This window comes from Canis lupus, chromosome 9 (genome assembly GCF_011100685.1).
Source record: "Canis lupus familiaris isolate Mischka breed German Shepherd chromosome 9, alternate assembly UU_Cfam_GSD_1.0, whole genome shotgun sequence".
In the NCBI taxonomy this organism is placed as follows: Eukaryota; Metazoa; Chordata; class Mammalia; order Carnivora; family Canidae; genus Canis; species Canis lupus.
Window position 1 is genome coordinate 11,407,497 of NC_049230.1, and position 20,165 is coordinate 11,427,661.

At 38.7% G+C, this 20,165-nt stretch overlaps 1 protein-coding gene across 2 annotated transcripts in view; it reads left to right on the plus strand.

Moving 5' to 3' along the window:
• ABCA9 (ATP binding cassette subfamily A member 9) overlaps window positions 1-3,738 on the plus strand; it is a 59,043-nt gene extending 55,305 nt beyond the window's left edge. For both annotated transcript variants that reach the window (XM_038546751.1, XM_038546752.1), the window contains exons 39-40: window positions 1,626-1,681; window positions 1,814-3,738. In XM_038546751.1, the coding sequence (XP_038402679.1) occupies window positions 1,626-1,681; window positions 1,814-1,912 (155 nt within the window). In that variant the 3' untranslated portion in view covers window positions 1,913-3,738. The remainder of the gene's footprint in view (window positions 1-1,625; window positions 1,682-1,813) is intronic.
• The last annotated feature ends 16,427 nt before the right edge of the window (window positions 3,739-20,165 follow it).

Here is a 20,165-nt window from a genome sequence, read left to right on the forward strand (position 1 = left end):
ACAGTTTTCTGCCCCACTGTTGTTGGAAATATAACTTAGCAATTCTTTTCCCCCCTCCAAATGTTAAATTAGACACAGTTACATTCTCAGTGATAATGCCTTTATTAAGTAGGCTCAGCAGTGTACAAGCACAACACATGTCCCATGAACATTCCTTTGACCATTCCTTAGACTCATGCTCCCATAGCATCAGATCACTTTAGGGTATTGCAACCTGCAACAGAACTCTGGCCTCGTGTGCTCACTCCAGGTCAGAGTTGCTTAATATCTGGAAACTTGGATCTAAGGAGGCCAGAGGGATGGTTTTATCTTCCTTCTTATCTCATACCCTTCTCTGTGCATATGCTGATGTTTTGAGCCTCCCCAGTATGGAGTGTAAGGGGAGAGAAAAAGAGAAAATTTGACAGCTAAGCTAGATTTGATCATTAGAGCCATACTATGGCATCAGGGCCTCCTGTGCAGAGATGAAATCCTTGAAGACTCCCTCTCCCCTCCCATCTGTAACTTCTGACTACAGCTTTCACTCTGGGGTGGGTGATGTCTTCTTCTCTTGGTCTCTTGGTCTCTTGCAGCCCCTGGGCCACTTCTTGGAATCCCCATACCTTTCCAAGAGATCTCTTAGAGTACCTCCTGTTGGATCCAGCGTCTTTGCCTCTCCAAACTCTGAAAGTACAGAGCCATCACCGTCCATAATTTTTTATGTGTTCCAAGACATGAGTCAAGGACACAATCCCATTTCCCCAGATTGCAGGCCAATCCCACCAATTCCTCTGGCCACAGAGAGGAGAAAGGAAAAGCAATCTGATAATTGCCCACAAGAAACCTCTCTGTTCATTATTTTCTTCCTTTTATGGATCTGCATGTTTGGGGTCTTAATCACAGTCCACATTGATAATAAATGGTAAACGGAAAGTAGGATAATTCAACCAAGTTTGGTTTATGCAGGGACCGTTTGCAAAGGGGCAAGGAGCAGTGTGATCACCCAAGACTAGAAACAGCAGAAGTGTTGCTATTCTTAGGTCCAAAGGGATTAAGAGAGGATGCAGTGGTTAGAACCCGGGAGCAGAATCATGTAGAATCTGCGACCCTGTGAGAAGAAGTGACTTTCAATCAAGGGACAAAGCTGATGTCAGGGTGGGCAGGAAGGCATAAAGGCCTTGACCTCCCTCTGCTCTGTCCCTCCTCATGAGCTCACTGGTGGAAACCATCAGAAAAAGCTTCTTAAGTCAGCCAGTGGAGCAAAGAGCCGAGCAGAGCAGAGTGAAGGCAGATGTGGAGGGGGACATGCTAGTGTTCTAGCGCAGAGGGAACTGTCTCCCCACTGACCCTGCATAGGTGGTCTGGAACCTCACACTGCTTTCCTCTTGTGTGCCCCTCCCTAAACTCCAAGACAACGGAGAGAATTTCCATCCTGTTACAAGACCACATGGAGAATTTACCTTTCCGTATTTAGTATGGGCGCTGCCCAAGCCAGCACATGTCTTTCCATAGTTAGTCTGAGAATACTTATTACCTTATCTTTTATAGTTAAAATCTGTTTGTATGTTTTGTATATCACTTGGTAAAACTCTCCAAGTTTAAAAAAAAAATAGATGAACTCCTAACGTATGTCTGTCCTTCTGCAGTTAAACAGAGCTTCGATTTGGAGGAGTACAGCCTCTCCCAGTCCACCCTGGAGCAGGTGGGTCAGCGGTAGGGACCCTGTGTCATCCGTGGAACATTCATGTACAACATGTGCATGCGCTTTGCACTCACTTGCCAGCAAGAGGGGGCAGCGTGACATCCCTGTCTCTCTCTGTCTTGCCCCTGTCAGGTTTTCCTGGAGCTCTCCAAGGAGCAGGAGCTGGATGACTTTGATGAAGAACTTGACCCTTCAGTCAAGTGGAAGCTCCTCCCACAGGAAGACCCTTGAAGCCCCAAGCTCCTCCCACAAAGAGACCCTGGAAGCCCCAAATACTCTGTTTCTTTTGAATCTTATGCCTCTTTTTAAAGACAATATTTTCTGTCATAAATATATCTTATCTCAGATATGATACAAAATGCTTCTGATACCCATGTCACCTTTTTTCTCAATAATACGACACCTGCAAGGACTAAGGAGTAAAGTCAGTGAGAACAGTCACGACAGTGGACCATGGGGCCTCTGTACGGGCAACTAAATCCCGCATGTCATACAGTAGTAAATAAAAAATGCATTTATTATAGAATGTTTGGGTTTCTGAAGATGATACAGACATTCTCTAATTTTCTTTTTCTGAACATTAAAATATTGACTCTTTCCTTATCCCGTTGAATTAAGTGCATAAGTATAAAGTTAAGACCTAATCCTGGTTTTAGGGGAATAGGAGGCCTTGATTGCAGCAGCACAGTAGTTGCTTTTCTTTTTTTGAAGTTTTTATTTAAATCCCAGTTAGTAAAAAAAAATTAAAAAATTAAAAAAATAAATCCCAGTTAGTCAACATATAGTGTCATATTACTTCATGTGTCCAATACAATGACACACACTTCCGTACAACACCCGGCGCTCATCACAAATATTTGCTTTCTGTAATTCAAGGTTTGTTTGGTTTTTGGTTTTTGGTTTTTGTTTTGTTTTGTTTTGTTTTGATTTGTTTGCTTATTTGTGATACACAACTTTTTCTTTTCTGTCTTTTTTTTCACATTTTAATATTGTACAGTCTATGTTTTGTCTGTCGTGATTATAAAGGCAATTTGAAACCTGTTAAAATAAGTAATTTCAGCAAGAATTTGAGTAATCAATTAAAAATGACGTATCTTACAATTTTAAAATATATTTCTCATTTTATATGTTTTCTTGTGCTGCAAGGATCTATTCTTATGCAGACTTTAATTTCTCATTGTTTATGTATGTTATGACCTCTCCAACTGATGATCCTGTAAACACCTTAAAATCAGTGCAATATACTTGTATACTCTTATTTAGGTGAGTTTTTTGTTGTTCTTGCTACTATTATTGTTGTTAGCTGTTATGGACTGAATTGTATTCCCCCAAAATTCCTATGTTAAAGCTCTGAACTCCAGTGTGGCTGTATTTGGAGAGAGATCAAACCTTTAAGGAGATAATAAGGTTCAATGAGGTCATAATATTGAGGCCTTAATCCAATAGCACTGGTATCTTTACAAAAAAGGGGACAGACACCACATCCCTCTATGCATTCACAGGGAATAGATCACATGAGGACACGGTGAGGTGGCTATCTGGAAGCCAGAAAAAGGGACGTCACCAGAAACCACATTTTCTGGCACCTGTCCTGGGAGTCCCCATTTGGAGATGAGCTTCCCTACAGAGTAACCTGGACTATTCAGGATGGAACCATGAAACACACACCTATACACCAACACAAAACCAAAAAATGAAACTCCTTTGACAAAGTGGTATCAAGCTACTAAGATTACAGACATTGTGGGATTGTTTGTTACAACAGACAGTCAATATTATGTTAACTAACACAGGTGCCAGGAAAGGGGTGGGGAAAAACCCTGAAGTAAATATTTCTTGATTGGACCACACTGATGCAATTGCCATAGACCTTTGAACTATTCTAAGCTGCCTGTCCCCAATCCTTGCCTGCATCAGCTCTACAAGTGTGACCGTTTCTTCACTTTCAACCCATCTGTGCCACACCATCCTCAAAGTATAGCCCAATAACAGTAACTTCCAACCCAAGACATAATGCCTTTGGATGAGTCTACCCTTTGTTGTATTGTAAAAAAAAACAAGAAAGGATAACCTAACTTAGAAATACAAAGTTATATTGAGTGAATTTTTGGAGTATTTGAAGTAGAAAGTAAGAATAATTTATTCTAAGGGCTTAATAAATGAAAATATTGCAGTGATGATGAATAAATAATTTTAATGATATGGGGTTTATTTTTCTCATACTAGATGTGCTTTTCTCAACAGTGGCACTGTTGATACTTTGTACCAGACAATTCTTTGTTGGGGAAGGGAGAAAGGAGAGGCTGTACTATATATTGTAGAATATTCAATGGCAATCCTGGTCTCTACCCACTAGATGCCAGTAGCAATCTCCACCTGAGTGTGACAATCAAAAATATCTCTAGGCATTTTCTAAATCACCCCCTTGCATTATATGTCTTTAAACCAACTGCTTGGGGCAGCCCGGGTGGCTCAGCAGTTTAGTGCCGCCTTCGGCCCAGGGCCTGATCCTGGAGACCCGGGATCGAGTCCCACATCTGGCTCCCTGCATGGAGACTACTTTTCCCTCTGCCTGCGTCTCTGCCCCCCCCCCTCTCTCTGTGTCTCTCATTAATAAATAAATTTTAAAAATAAAATAAAATAAACCAACTGCTTGGTAATTTTATCATCTTGGAGCCAAGTAAAAAATGAATTAAAGACAGTGGATTTCTTCATTTGGGGGTTTTGATGCCTTGCATTAAATACTTTGGACTAAACTAGAAAAATTGTTATTTTTGAAGAAATCTAGGGACTTCAAAATAAAAATGGTCAATACTACATTTTAAAATTTGCAGGCATTAGAGTAACTTCTGTTTGAAGTTCATGTCTCTGTACTTTATAAAGAGAGTCCAAGTTTCAGTAATGTGTTACACAATGGTCTGTGAATTATTTCAGTGAGGGAAAATTAAGAATTTAGCAAGCTGGTGTATCCTGAACAGTAGAACCTCTGAAAAATCAAGTGAGGCAAAGAGTCTTGAAAGCTTACGAGGTTTGGTGTATTTTTATTTTTATTTTTTTAATTTATTTTTTATTGGTGTTTAATTTGCCAACATATAGAATAACACCCAGTGCTCATCCCATCAAGTGCCCCCCTCAGTGCCCGTCATCCAGTCACCACCCCCCACCCACCTCCCTTTCTACTACCCCTAGTTCATTTCCCAGAATTAGGAGTCTCTCATGTTCTGTCTCCCTTTCTGATATTTCCCACTCATTTTTTCTCCTTTTCCTTTTATTCCCTTTCACTAATTTTTATATTCCCCAAATGAATGAGACCATATAATGTTTGTCCTTCTCCGATTGACTTATGTCACTCAGCATAATACCCTCCAGTTCCATCTATGTCGAAGCAAATGGTGGGTATTTGTCGTTTCTAATGGCTGAGGAATATTCCATTGTATACATAGACCACATCTTCTTTATCCATTCATCTTTCAATGGACACCGAGGCTCCTTCCACAGTTTGGCTATTGTGGACATTGCTGCTAGAAACATCGGGGTGCAGGTGTCCCGGCATTTCACTGCATCTGTATATTTGGGTAAATCTCCAGCAGTGCAATTGCTGGATCATAGGGCAGATCGATTTTTAACTCTTTGAGGAACCTCCAAACAGTTTTCCAGAGTGGCTGCACCAGTTCACATTCCCACCAACAGTGTAAGAGGGTTCCCCTTTCTCCACATCCTCTCCAACATGTGTTGTTTCCTGTCTTGTTAATTTTCCCCATTCTCATTGGTGTGAGGTGGGATCTCATTGTGGTTTTGATTTGTATTTCCCTGATGGCCAGGGATGCGGAGCATTTTCCCATGTGCTTGTTGGCCATGTCTATGTCTTCCTCTGTGAGATTTCTCTTCATGTCTTTTGCCCATTTCATGATTGGATTGTTTGTTTCTTTGCTGTTGAGTTTAATAAGTTCTTTATAGATCTTGGAAACTAGCCCTGTATCTGATAGGTCATTTGCAAATATCTTCTCCCATTCTGTAGGTTGTCTTTTAGTTTTGTTGACTGTTTCTTTTGCTGTGCAGAAGTTTCTTATCTTGATGAAATCCCAATAGTTCATTTTTGCTTTTGTTTCGCTTGCCTTCATGGATGTATCTTGCAAGAAGTTACTGTGGCCAGGTTCAAAAAGGGTGTTGCCTGTATTCTCCTCTAGGAGTTTGATGGACTCTTGTCTCACATTTAGATCTTTCATCCATTTTGAGTTTATCTTTGTGTATGGTGCAAGGGAGTGGTCTAGTTTCATTCTTCTGCATGTGGATGTTCAATTTTCCCAGCACCATTTATTGAAGAGACTGTCTTTCTTCCAGTGGATAGTCTTTCCTCCTTTGTCGAATACTAGTTGATCATAAAGTTGAGGGTCCACTTCTGGATTCTCTATTCTGTTCCATTGATCTATGTGTCTGTTTTTGTGCCAGTACCACACTGTCTTGATGACCACAGCTTTATAGTACAACCTGAAATCTGGCATTGTGATGCCCCCAGCTATGGTTTTCTTAATATTTCCCTGGCTATTCGGGGTCTTTTCTGATTCCACACAAATCTTAAAACAATTTGTTCCAAATCTCTGAAGAAAGTCAATGGTATTTTGATAGGGATTGCATTAAAAGTGTAAATTGCCCTGGGTAACATTGATATTTTCACAATCTTAATTCTTCCAATCCATGAGCATGGAATATTTTTCCATCTCTTTGTGTCTTCCTCAATTTCTTTCAGAAGTGTTCTGTAGTTTTTAGGGTATAGATCCTTTATCTCTTTGGTTAGGTTTATTTCTAGGTATCTTATGCTTTTGGGTGCAATTGTAAATGGGATTGACCCCTTAATTTCTCTTTCTTCAGTCTCATTGTTAGTGTATAGAAATGCCACTGACTTCTGGGCATTTTGTATCCTGCCACACTGCCAAATTGCTATATGAGTTCTAGCAATCTTGGGGTGGAGTCTTTGGGTTTTCTATGTACAGTATCATGTCACCTGCGAAGAGGGAGAGTTTGACTCCTTCCTTGCCAATTTGAATGCCTTTAATGTCTTTTTGTTGTCTTATTGCTAAGGCTAGGACTTCCAGTACTATGTTGAATAGCAGTGGTGAGAGTGGACATCCCTGTCTTGTTCCTGATCTTAGGTGAAAGGCTCCCAGTGTTTCTCCATTGAGAATGATATTCACTGTTGGCTTTTCGTAGATGGCTTTTAAGATGTTGAGGAATGTTCCCTCTATCACTAACTACACTCTGAAGAGTTTTGATCAAGAATGGATGCTGTATTTTGTCAAATACTTTCTCTATTGAGAAAAAAATCTATTGAGAGGATCATATGGTTCTTGTTTTTTCTCTTGCTGATATGATGAATCACATTGATTGTTTTACAAGTGTTGAACCAGCCTTGCACCCTGGGGATAAATCCCACTTGGTCATGGTGAATAATCTTCTTAATGTATTGTTGTATCCTATTGGCTAGTATCTTGTTGAGAATTTTTGCGTCCATGTTCATCAAGGATATTGGTCTATAATTCTCCTTTTTGGTGGGGTCTTTGTCTGGTTTTGGAATCTAGGTGATGCTGACCTCATAGAACAAGTTTGGAAGTATTCCATCTCTTTCTATCTTTCTGAACAGCTTTAGTAGAATAGGTACGGTTTCTTCTTTAAATGTTTGATAGAATTCTCCCAGGGAAGCCATCTGGCCCTGGCCTTTGGTGTCTTGGGAGGTTTTTGATGACTGCTTCAATTTCCTCCCTGGTTATTGGCCTGTTCAGGTTTTCTATTTCTTCCTGTCCCAGTTTTGGTAGTTTGTGGTTTTCCAGAAATGCGTCCATTTCTTCAAGATTGCCTAATTTATTGGTGTATAGCTGCTCATAATATGTTTTTAAAATCGTTTGTATTTCCTTGGTGTTGGTAGTGGTCTCTCCTTTTTCATTCATGATTTTATTAATTTGAGTCTTTTCTCTCTTCTTTTTAATAAGGCTGGCTAATGGTTTATCTATCTTTGTTTGGTGTATTTTTAAATGTGCTTCTCCAGGTATAGATGGAAAGTTTTTCCTTTGTGGTGTTCTAATAGGTAAATTTTGAGGCAGACACATCACCTCACATGGAAAAATATCCTTAATCAGCACCAACTCCTCACCAAGAGTTTAGAAGTACATTTTAATCAGCAATACAGATTAATAGCAAAATTCTGAGCTGAAAATGACCTCAGGGAACGTACTGTCTTTGCTTATTTTACACATGTAGCAACTGACAGATTACATTACTTGCTCAGAGCATTCAGAGAATTTTATCTCAGGTCATAAATTTTTGTAGACTTATTTTTTGAAAATGCAGTATAGGATGAAAAACTCACTTTTAGTATTTCTAATTATCTAGAATGAAACAGGATTGTAATTATAGGTTGGATTATGGTTTGTGACTCTTTCCTCACAATTGTACATCAAGTATATTATAACTTGATTGGCTACAAGAAAATTCTAAGATCAGATTACTTTGGATTTTCAATCTCTTCTGTGTATTTCATGCTACTCTTGAACTACATTCTCTAGTTTTCACAAACTGACAACATTAAGCAAAGGAGAAGTAGAAAAACTTTGATATTAACAAATTTTTAAGGTGAAATCTTGAGTTCAGAAAGTGATGGGCTGGAAATAGTGAAAAAAAAACACTATTCTAGAAAAAATATATGGAAACTTAAGCAAAAATATTCCTATCACTTAGTGCTGATTTTATATTGTCCTTCTCATCACTCGTTTCTAGCTATTGAAACTCATGTGTATACTACCACTTTATTTGAATGCCTTGCTGTATATTTGCTTACTTTCTATTTTCAAACTCTGTCCTAGCAATTCTCTGTCATTTATTTAGATGATCAAAAGAGAACTTATGATTTCAAGGCCCATACCTACTTTGACCTACCTTCCACCCCTAAGCAACTCTGTCCCCTTTATCATTTGAGCCATATTCACTGGCCAGATTTCCCCCTTACAACCATGACCTCTCATTACACCCATTCTAAACTCCCACACCTGGGCCCCTGAACTTCCATCTGTGAGACTGAGCACTGCCAGAGAAAATCAGTTAACTTATTTACCAAATGCAAGAGGATAGTGTGTATGTTTATTTTGTTTACATCCGGCAACATACTGTAGACTCAATATTCTTGGAGAATCAAGACATGCAAAAAAATTTCATGTATTAACGTTGTTTTGGCTTTGAAAAATAAACTCCAGATTCTTTTAAAAATTAGTCTCACATACATTTTTCTCAACCAGGACTTTGATTAAAATTTGCACCTATTACTCTAATTTGAAATCTTACTCAATACCCTAGACTATAGGTATTCTATGTTGCTGATTAGAAGACTGGTATTCTTAAAGCTCAACTGAACAGATGCCACATTTATAAAACAAACAAAAAAACATGTTCTGCTTCCACCCAAGGGAAGATCTAGAGCACATGGGATTTTAGAAACACCCCTAGAGCTCCATATGCTATAGGTCAGACCTGTTGCTACAGTATCACTATTCTACTACCATGAGATATGAAGGAAACAATCCACATGAAGATAGTCATTAGAATACTTTCTTAAATACAAAAATGGGTTATGTGAGGTTGCAGAAATGTTCAAGTTCTATAAAACCTTCTAAAGCATATTCCCACAATCTTACCTATTTCTTTCACCAGAAACCAACCATGCTTTAAATAGCATTGCCTGATTGTACCATATACAGTGCTTGAGGATGGTGTCTATGGCAAAAAGCACTCCTCATCAGGGAAGATTACACAGGAGATACATATGTATAAATATATATAATATATTTTATATTATATAAAAATTTATAATATTAATATTAGTTTTTAAATATAATATAATATTAAATATCATATATTAAATTTATAAATAATATATAATTTTATATATATTTTATATATAATATGATTATATATTTTAATGATATATAATTTATAATATTAATAATAATCTATTAATATAATGTGATATTATATATCAAGTTTATAAATAATATAATAATATAATTATAATTATATATAATATAATTATTATATATAATAATATATAAATATAAATAAGAATTTAATTAATTTAAATAATATAATTTATATGAAATATATATTTATACATATGTATATATCATATTCTGGCTCATATTACATGATATTTGCATCTCCAGTTTTGCTACTAACAAAGACTCCAAAATAGTAAATACTATTTCTCTCCACCCTCAGTTTCTCTTTCCCATGCATGCTTAATCTGATTGTCTTTAGTATGTCTGCTCAACTCAGATTAGAATCACTTGCTTTATAAATCATACCATTTCGATTCTCCCAGATGATCAATGACAAGAAGTGTAGGGAGGCAGGGGTGCCTGGGTGGCTCAGTCGATTGAGTGACCACTCTTGGTTTCTACTTGGGTCATGATCTTGTGGTCATGGGATCAAGCCCCACATTGGACTCCACATTCAGTGCAGTCTGCTTCAAATTCTCTCTCCCTTCCCCTCTGCCCCATTTGCAGTTTCTCTCTTTCTCTCTCTCTCTTTCTCTCAAATAAATAAAATTCTTAAATAAAAAAAAAAGCTTAGGGACACAGAGTAATAGGTTATGGGTTTTGAATCTAGCTAAAATGAATCAAAATCTCAATTTCAGGGAGAGAATTTCCATCCCCTCAATATCACAGCTTTTCCATGGTAACATCCATTCATGCGTTGAATCAACTTCTGATTGTAATGAAACATCTCCTCTTGTGTATTATGAACAGAAGAGATGGAACCAGAATTCCATAAGCAATAACAAGGATGACGGTAATTGGAAATTCCACAGAGAGTTAAGGTATATGCTGGAGCTTCTTTCTTATAAGCCACAGTGATAAAGACAGTAAATGATGTCAGGCTCTGATAGAATAAATTATAGTTATGAAGGAATATTCAGAACATCAGGATTAAATACTGAAGGAATAAGAAGATTCATTACTGTAATGTTTCCAAGATTCTTCTTGTCCAAATGTTTGTAAGATGTAAAGATTTGGAAGATGTGGAAAGGTGTATTAGAGCACATTTGGCTGCAATATCAAATCATCCCCAAAGAGTATAGTGGCTCAAACAAACGAGATTACTCTTCCTCACAAAAGAATGCCAGGTGGCTGTGCCTCGCCAGTGGGTATCTTTCTTCGAGCGGTGATTTAGAGAAGTAGACCCATCCACCTGTTGGCCTTGTCAACTGCTCTGGAATCCAGGGAAAGAAGGTCCATTGAGAAATACCAATTTACAAAAGCTTGACTCAAAACTGGCTCCTCTCACTCCTGCTCGCATTTCCTTGTCAAGGTCTTGACAAGTTTCATGGCTACATGCAACTACAGGGAAACTGTGAAAAGGGGTACAAGTATGTGTTCAGGAAAGAAAAGGGAAAAAACAACAGCAATAGCAACAAATGCACAAAAATGCCTTTTAGTGAAGAGCTAACACCGTCAATGATGAAGGTTTATATCCCAGAGGAGACAGGAAGATTTTTTTAAAAAAGCATAAAGGAATTATCTTTCAAAATTTCTTATAAATCTCTGTAATTAAGACAGTGTGTCAGGGTGCCTGGCTGGCTCATTCAGTTAGGAGTCCAGCTCTTGGTTTTGACTCAGGTCAGGACCCTGATCAGGGTGGTGAGATTGAGTCCTGTGTTGGGCTCCATGCTCAGCAGGGAGTCTACTCAAGATTCTCTTTCTCTCTCTCTCTCTCCCTCTCCTCTTTCCCCCACTCATGCTTGTCCTGTCCCTTTCTAAAATTAATAAGTCTTAAAAAACAAAGACACTGTGGAAGGAATATATAAAAGGATTCAAAATATGAATATAAAACCTGAGAGGGAAATACACACACAAAAAAAGTCCATGAAGAAAGAAACAAGTAAGTGGTGTTGTGACAATTAGTTTGATCAATATAAAAGAAAAAAGTTAGATCCCCACCTTCTGCCTCACATAAAAAACAACGTGTAGGTGGATTTGAGAGAAAATGTGACAAATAAGCCTTCAGAAATATTAGGAAGAAATGTAGAAGAATGTATTTTGACTTCCGGAAAGGAAAGTGTTCCTAAAACAGGACAGACACAGACACACAATCATAGAGTAAAAATTACAATGTTCAATCATAACAGAATTAAAACCTCGAAACAACAAAAGAAATGAAAAACACAATTAAGATTAAGAAAGTAGAAGAGCTGGTAAATATGTAAAGTTGTCTGAAATAAACAAAACAGAAAAAAAGAATGTTCTGAATAAAGAACTCCTAAAAATATATTAGTTTTAAAATCCAAATAGGAGAGTGAGCAGGTAATACAAAAGGATAATTCACAAAAGAAGAAATCTAAGTGAGAAGATACTCCTTTGGAAGGCAAAGAACTACAGCCTCGAAGAGCAATGCAATAATTTTGGGCAGTATTTCAGATGGACAGAGAGAATGGCAATACTCAGCATTGCAGCAGGTGTAGGAAAATAGATTCTCATATAGTTCAGGTGGGAAAACACATACGTTCACATCCAACAATTCTGCAATTCCTCTTCCAGGCACATCACCCAGACATATTCTCTCACATGTGCGTAAAAGGTCTATGTTATTCTTGGTGAAATCCTTATGTTGTCAAAAGTCACAGAATCATCCAAGTTTCAAAATCTGGTAAGTTTTCTATTTCGACACTGCAGTGTTTTCAAAGAAAGAAAGTAAGATTATGTTTTCCTCACAGGGAAAAGGGAATTTGACAGTTTCCCCACACCAAATTACCATAAATAAAATCACCTCAAAGAATTAACAAAGTACCCCTTAAATTGTGTTGGATAAATCAGTTTCTGAAGATTGATATTTACCAATGTATTAAAGTGGCTAAATAATATGGAAAATCTAAATTAGATTGCAGATGTGTTAATATGTATTTATGGAAACAAGAGACAGGTACTCATTATTGCTTATTTGTTTAAAGAGAGAGAGAGGGAGAAAGTGTATGCGAGTGGGGCAGGGAGAGGGAGAGGGAGAATCATAGGCAGGCTCCATACCCAGTGCAGAGCCTGATGTGGAGCTTGATCTCACAACTTTGGGATCATGACCTGAGCCAAAATCAAGAGTCAGTCGCTTAATCAACTGAGCCACCCAGGCATCCCTGACAGGTACTCATTTTTAGAAATACTCTATTGAGAAAGAATCTGGGTATAAGGGGTGAAGGGATGGAGTGCAGCAGAGAAGCACCTGTATGCTAAATTTGAATTTCAGAGATTCTAAGCAGTTAATTAGAAATGTAGAATCATCAGGCTATGACTTGTTTGCAGGATATTTCTTTTTATTCAGATGTTAAATTTATTTTCCCTTCTCTTTTTCTTTCTTATGAAACAGGCCAAAATAGTTAAAAGAGGGATAAGTATGAATCAACAAACATTGTCAAGAACTTTCTTGAGAAAAAGAGAATGAAACAAGACACTTTAATGGGATGACTCAGGATCTATGTTGCTTCATATTTTTGACAGCAAAATAAATCTCCCCTCAGTAGCAAGTTTCTTTGTACTTGCCTCCTGAAGGACAAAGCCACATCTTTATAAACAGAAGCAGAAGTCCATTAATTATAGGCTAAAAATAATAAAGCAGGTCAGCAATCAAGGATTCAACAAATATTTCAAAAGCCTTTGATGGCACTTTTCCTTTTACTAGTGTATTCCACTCATTAGAAGATTAAGGTAGTTTAAAAAGAGTGGGGAGGGGTGCCTGGGTGGCTTAGTTGGTTAAGTATCTGACTCTTAATCTCAGCTCAGCTCGTGAGTTCAAGCTCCGTGTTGGGTTCCATGCTGGGTGTGGAGATTACTTTAAAAAGAAGAAGATTAAGATAGAAATAATGAACATATTATGAATGATGAACATATTAACCAATATATATAGGTAAGAGAGATTTTCTTTTTTTTTTCTTTTTTTTTTTTTTTAGATTTTCATTTTTGGATCTCTTTCCCTTTGAAAGAAGCATTTGGGTTCTTGAGAAAACAGTAGAGAATTTGGAAAATTGATAAAATATTAAGAAGAAAAATCCCATTAGTTCTTATAATCTTACCGTCTTCAACATCAGATAGGTACAGAGCCAGGTAGCCTTTGCTAACTGAATTGGGGTTGTATTGAATATATATTGTTAATTTTGTTAGAAGACCAAATCTTTTGGAAATATAAAATAGAGTGATTTGTTATTTGCAGTTTGCAAGTTTCCAGGACTGGTATCTAACTAACCAGGCCAGTGTTCCCAAGATTCTGTTTTCTGGAGTTTCCAATCTGGAATCTTGGCACATAAGTGAATATTGATCACTACTAAGTGAGCAGAACCTTGGAGCTCTCTCCCACCACGGATAAATTTTATAGCAAAATCAAACACAGCAACAGTGCATCATCAAGTTTATGCCCCGGTAGTGATTTATCGCAGTCTATAACTTCAACCTCTAATGCTCTTTATGATCCAGTGTATACTTTAGCACTAACATTGGAGACCAATAAACTTGAACTTCCATTAAAAATCCATCGGAATTACCAGTCAGTGGAGCAATCAGAGTCCACACAACCTTTGTTGAATAAGTTTGCCATAGTGTTGGCGAGCTTTGCGGCACCCCAAAGCAATTAGAGTAGTAAAATCAAAGACGACCGATCACAGATCACCATAACAAACATGATAATGATGACAGAGTTTGAAATTTTGTGAGAATTGCAGAAATGTGACATGGAGGGCTGAAGTGAGCATGTACTATTGGAAAAAATGGTACCAACAGATATGCTTGATGCAGCGTTGCCACAAACGTTCAATTTGTAAAAAAAAAAAAAAATGCAGTATCTGCGAAGCAAAATAAAGTGAAGGATAATAAAATGAGATATGCTAAAAAAAAAGACATTTATTTAGTGCTTATTTAATTACATGATTCCCTTTTACTGCATCACCAGGGACATTTAAAAATAAATCAGGAATGTTTTTCCCCTGCAGATTCATAATGGGGAGGGATCCACTGATTACTGGTGGAATTTGATGACACTGCATTAAATTGTGCTCATGCACCAGCAGTTTGATTCTGCTGAATGGGAAGAAGAAAACGCTTTTTTACCTACAGGGTTCACTTGGCTCATTTATTGCATATGTAGACATATTATGACACTGAGACCCAAAGAAATGACCAACGAAGGTAGTTTTTATACATTTTAGACAAAGGGACAATAAATTTGTGGAGAACTGACAGGATAAAGGAAAAAATGTTTTTGTTTTGTTTTGTCTTGTCTTGTCTTAAAGACTTTTAAAAAAACTTTATTCATGAGAGACACAGAGAGAGGCAGAGACATAGGCAGGGGGAGAAGCAGGCTCCTTGCGGGGAGTCCAATACAGGACTCGAACCCAGGACCTCGGGATCATGACCTGAGCCAAAGGCAGATAGATGCTCAACCGCTGAGCCACCCAGGTGCCCCATGGGGGTTTTAATTAGTAAGGAATTTCTAAGTGGAATTTGGGCTGAGGTAGTAGATTAGTGAAAAGTAACAAAATTTGTTTCTCCAACTTGAAAGTTCCTATATCTGGTGATAATGATGTCTTTTTACTTCTTAGGACAGGAAGGGTAATTTTCATATGGGAGGTTTATTTCCTGCTTTCAGAGGGACGGAGGAGGGTCTGAGAGTCTTTGCACTGGCTGTTTGCCAAGTAGCTTCAATTCAAGAGAATCAAGATGTCATGTTGGTACAATTTGGGGTGGGCTGCCCTGAGCCCCTATATCCCGCTGTTGGAAATATTAACACAATTGGTCTAGATTAAACCATGAAATTCAGAACAGTTATTCAACACTTGACACTGAATATTTCAACCACACTTAGGCTGGTTGCTAAAGCATTCTCCTTAAAAATAGGCCCGGTTCAAAAACAAAAAAACAAAAGCCAAAAAAACAACCCAACAGACTCCTAAATACAGAGCACAAACTGAAGGTTGCCAGAGGGGAGTTGACTGGGGGGATAGATGAAATGGATAAAGGGGATTAAGAGTACACTTGCTGAGATGAGCACTGAGTGATGGATAGGATTGTTAAATCATTGTATTGTATACTTGAAACTATTACAATACTCTGTTAATTATACTTCAATTAAAAAATCATTAAGAGGGATGCCTGGGTGGCTCAGTGGTTGAGCGCCTGCCTTTGGCTCAGGGCGTGATCCCAGATTCCCAGGATTGAGTACCACATCAGGTCCTTGCATGGAGCCCGCTTCTCCTCCCTCTGCCTATGTCTTTCTGTGTCTCTCATGAATGAATGAATGAATGAATGAATGAATAATAAATAAATAAATAAATAAATAAATAAATAAATAAATAAATAAGAGACTTGGAAATAAAACAACCCCAACCAGTTCCGGTTCCATGAACCGTTGGTAATGATGCTGGATGAACACAAGGCAAACAGCAAGACCAGGTATGAGAGAAGGCTGCCTTCTGCCTCCCTCCATTCAGCACAGCTGGCTTGCAAGTGTGGCTTTGTCATTCTCCATGTGTGGGACTCTGAGAGCCTCTGTCCCCAAATCTATAAAGAAGGGATCATAATTACATCTCTCAGCTCGACAATTAAATGAGATCTATCTATAGAGCACATAACAGGGGCTCCTGGGTGGCTCCATTGGTTAAGGGTCTACCTTCAGCTCAGGTCATGATCTCAGGGTCCTGGGATTGAGCCCCGCATCAGGCTCCCCACTCAGTGGGAAGCCTGCTTCTTCCCACCACCCCCTGCCTGCTGCTCCTCCTGCTTATGCGCTCCCTGTCAAATAAATAAATAAAATATTTAAAAAAAAACAAAATAGAATAAAGCACATAACATAGCACTTGCCACATACAGAGACTTCTAATAATCTTTCTATTATCATTAATATATCTTTTTCCAGGTGAGCTTTTAGGGTTATTAGGACATAACAGAACCAGTAAAAGAACATCCATTAGGATGTTAGCTGGAGGCACCAAGTGCAGGACAGGTAGGTGGACACAATGATAATAGGTAATCTAAAATACCCAGGATAAATTATAAAGATACGGCAATCTAAAAAAATGTTGCCACTCATTAGTTGCTTAAAGCAATTTGGACAATAGATTGAAGCATTAATAGAGAAATTCTTAAAGACACAAATATTAGTCACTGAATGGGAATACTTAGTCACTATCTTTTCTTCTTTTAAAGATACTAAGAAGAAATGTGGCCTTTTCAGCACCAGATAAGAATCATCATCAAAATCATGATAAATCCTATATATTAGGCCACACAATTCACAAATTACAACTTTCAGTGAGCAGTACCATTTGAGTATATTATTGTTTAATCTTGAGTAGAATTATCTAGAAGATCAAATAAAACCTCTTGCTCACTGGCCTTCAAAAAGTGCTGTTGCTGGTACATGGATCTTTGAGCATATACAATCTTACTAGAAGCTTTTCTAAAAAAAAAAAAAAGTACAAATTGGAGAATGTGTTTCTTTGACTGGTGGGACATCTGCCACTGTCATTGCTCACGTCAGAAGCAGTGAGCTTAGGGTTACCAAAGGGAGAGACATCATAGATCATCATAGAACAAAGATAGTAGATGTTTCCTCATGTTTAAAAAACAAACAAACAAACAAAAAAGCCAAAATTCAACAGGGTAAATGTGAAGATCTAACTGGCTTTATTAGGCAGTTCATGATTCGAGCAGCATCTCATGTGACCAGAAGAGAGATGTTCTCCTCACCTCTGTTGACAGCATCTGTGGTCACTGCGATGCATCTGTCTCTTCTCCACCCCTAGCACCCTGACTTTCTGGGCCGTGTGGTCATGCCCAGTCCTGCCCAGATTGGCGCTGCGGCTGCTCTCGGCCTGGGACGTGTGGTGGCACCCTTCCAACCTGCTGAGCTCCAAGAGGGACCCTAGCTGTGCTTCCCATGCTATTTTGCTGAACCAGGAGGATTTTCAACTCTATTCGTGGCAAAGCCATAATGGCTTTTGGAAAACAAAAGCCCAAGAGTTATCTGTTCCTTAGATAACCAGAGCTGCCCTTGATACAAGATCCTGACATTTCCCTTTCCTACGTGTGTCTTCTCCCCACAGCTTCCTGCTGCTGTGCTGAGTCTGCGGAGAGGACAACACATAAACCTGACACAAGCTCTCTTCCCCACAAACCTAAGCAGACATGCTGGTGTGTTAGCTTGTAAGATGTGCTCTGCCCATCATTTCATCTAAGATTGGCCTGTATTTTCTGTTTGTGCCCTCAGGTGAGATAGTGACCCATCCACGTTGAAAATATATGAACTCCTAACACCCGGCCCCCCTTCTGCAGCAGAGCAGAGCTTCAGCTCGCAGGAGGTACAGCTTCTTGCAGCCCAGCCTGGCGCAGGTGGCTCAGCATCAGTGATTTTACACCATCCATGGACTACAGATGGGCAATACGAGTATAGACATTGCACTCACTTGGAGCTGCACGAGGCAGGGTGACACCCCCCTCTCTATTTCTTGCCCACCCCCCATTTTCTGGAGAGGTTTCCTTGGGCTTCTCTGAGGAGCCGGAATGGATGGTTTTGATGAGGAATGACACCTGTCAGGGAAGTGCAAGCTACCGCAGGAAGAACCCTGAAGCCCCAAACACCCTACATTTCTGCAAAACAATGATAATGTTACAGCCTCCCACATCAACTGAGTTAAAGACAAAATGAGGAAAAAAAATAAAAATAAAAATAAAGACAAAATGAGAAGAAACTGTAGACTCACCAGTTGCCAAGTCCAAAGTTGCTTGCTTTCCCAACATTTCCACAGCCACTTTGGAAGGAGTATTCCACTTCCTACGTAGGACTAGAGTTGCACAATTCCTGTCTTATTGTACTTTATACAATTCCCCACCCCATTTACCCTGGTTAACTCATTGGAGATTGGAAATTTGTCCCTTTATACCAATTTCTGCAAAAGCTGGTGCTACCTGAGGGTCTGAATAAGACCGAGCATTCCCTTCCACTTGGGCGTATCTGGTGCAAGAAAAAGAGTTCTTTGATATTCATTCATGTGTAAAATTCACTTCAACAGATGTTCAAGAGGAAGGGAGTTCCCTAGGCTTGCTCACAAAACAGCCTGAGTCTTTGACCACATCTCCCCATGCTTAGGTAGTCTTGATTCTCCCCCGCCGCTACCTATGTATTTTTTTTTTTTTTTTTTTTTTTTGGTGATCATTGATTGGACGGGGACCATATTCCCATCAAAACAGATTTCCCTCAAGCTTCTCTATGATGTCATGTCCCTCTCTTAACAATCACCAGCCATGACTTGGCAGTCAAGTTTCTTTTAATTTCTAAAAGTCACCTACTCTTAATTATTTAAAAAAAATTACAACAAAACACGCCAGGAGTGCACACATTAAGTCCTCACCTGGTGGTCCAGGCTGTTTCTTACTTCATTCTTGGTGAAAGAGTTCAAAGCCCCCCAGGTACCATTTTCCCTTCTGACCTCGGCTCAAATTTCTTTTACAATGCACTTGTACTTCATCTTTGGCTCTAGATATACCAACACCAAAGCCCCAGATAAGATTTTCCTTACAGCCATGACTGTGGTGCTTTAGGGAGTTGGCCCCAGGGATGGCCATGAAACCCAGCTGGCATCAGTGGTTCTCCATTACATTCTCCTTTGGCCATCTTTTCTATCTGTCTCTCTCCCAAATAAAGTCACAGCCATTATTCAAACTGTGGAGCCAAGGATACTTTAAAACTTGTCCACTGTGCCAATTCCATCAATTGTATAGAGGCAGATGATTGAAAGAACTCACCAGACTCTTTGGGTTGTATTTCCGTAAGGTACAGCAGGAAAAACAAAGGACAAGCAAAGTATCTGGGGCCTGAGAGAACTCCAGAAGTAAGTCCTCACAGTCCTTGTTCAGTCACAGTTTCCTCTCTGTATTTTAATTATCAGCCACCAAGATGAGTACAAGGAATAGTGGCCTCAGGAGAGTCCCAGGAAAAGTATATTTATCCCCAACTGGTGATTTACCCAACCCAGGCTATGTCTCTGGTTAAATGAGATGTAAACCATCACCCCCAACATCCCTATACAATGAAGACAAGGTAGCCCCATGTACTGCCAGGGGCATTTCACATTTTAGGCACTTCTAGTCTTCTCTGGGCCAAGGATCAGTAGCCAACTTCCCATGTCCCTGGAGATAACATGGATCCCTTCCATCTAGCAGTAAGGTAAACTCTTGACATGTGCATTCCTTCTATTGTCTGAAAAGTTTCTGTAAGAGTGTACCAGTTCTTCCTTAAGTATTTAGAAAAATTTTTCATCTAGACTGGATATTTCCCTCCTACCTTCCAGGGAAAAGTTTGTGTGATAGATTCAATGACTTAAATTGATGTAGAATTATTCAATTTTTATTTTAATTTTTTTAATAAATTTATTTTTTACTGGTGTTTAATTTGCCAACATATAGAATAACAC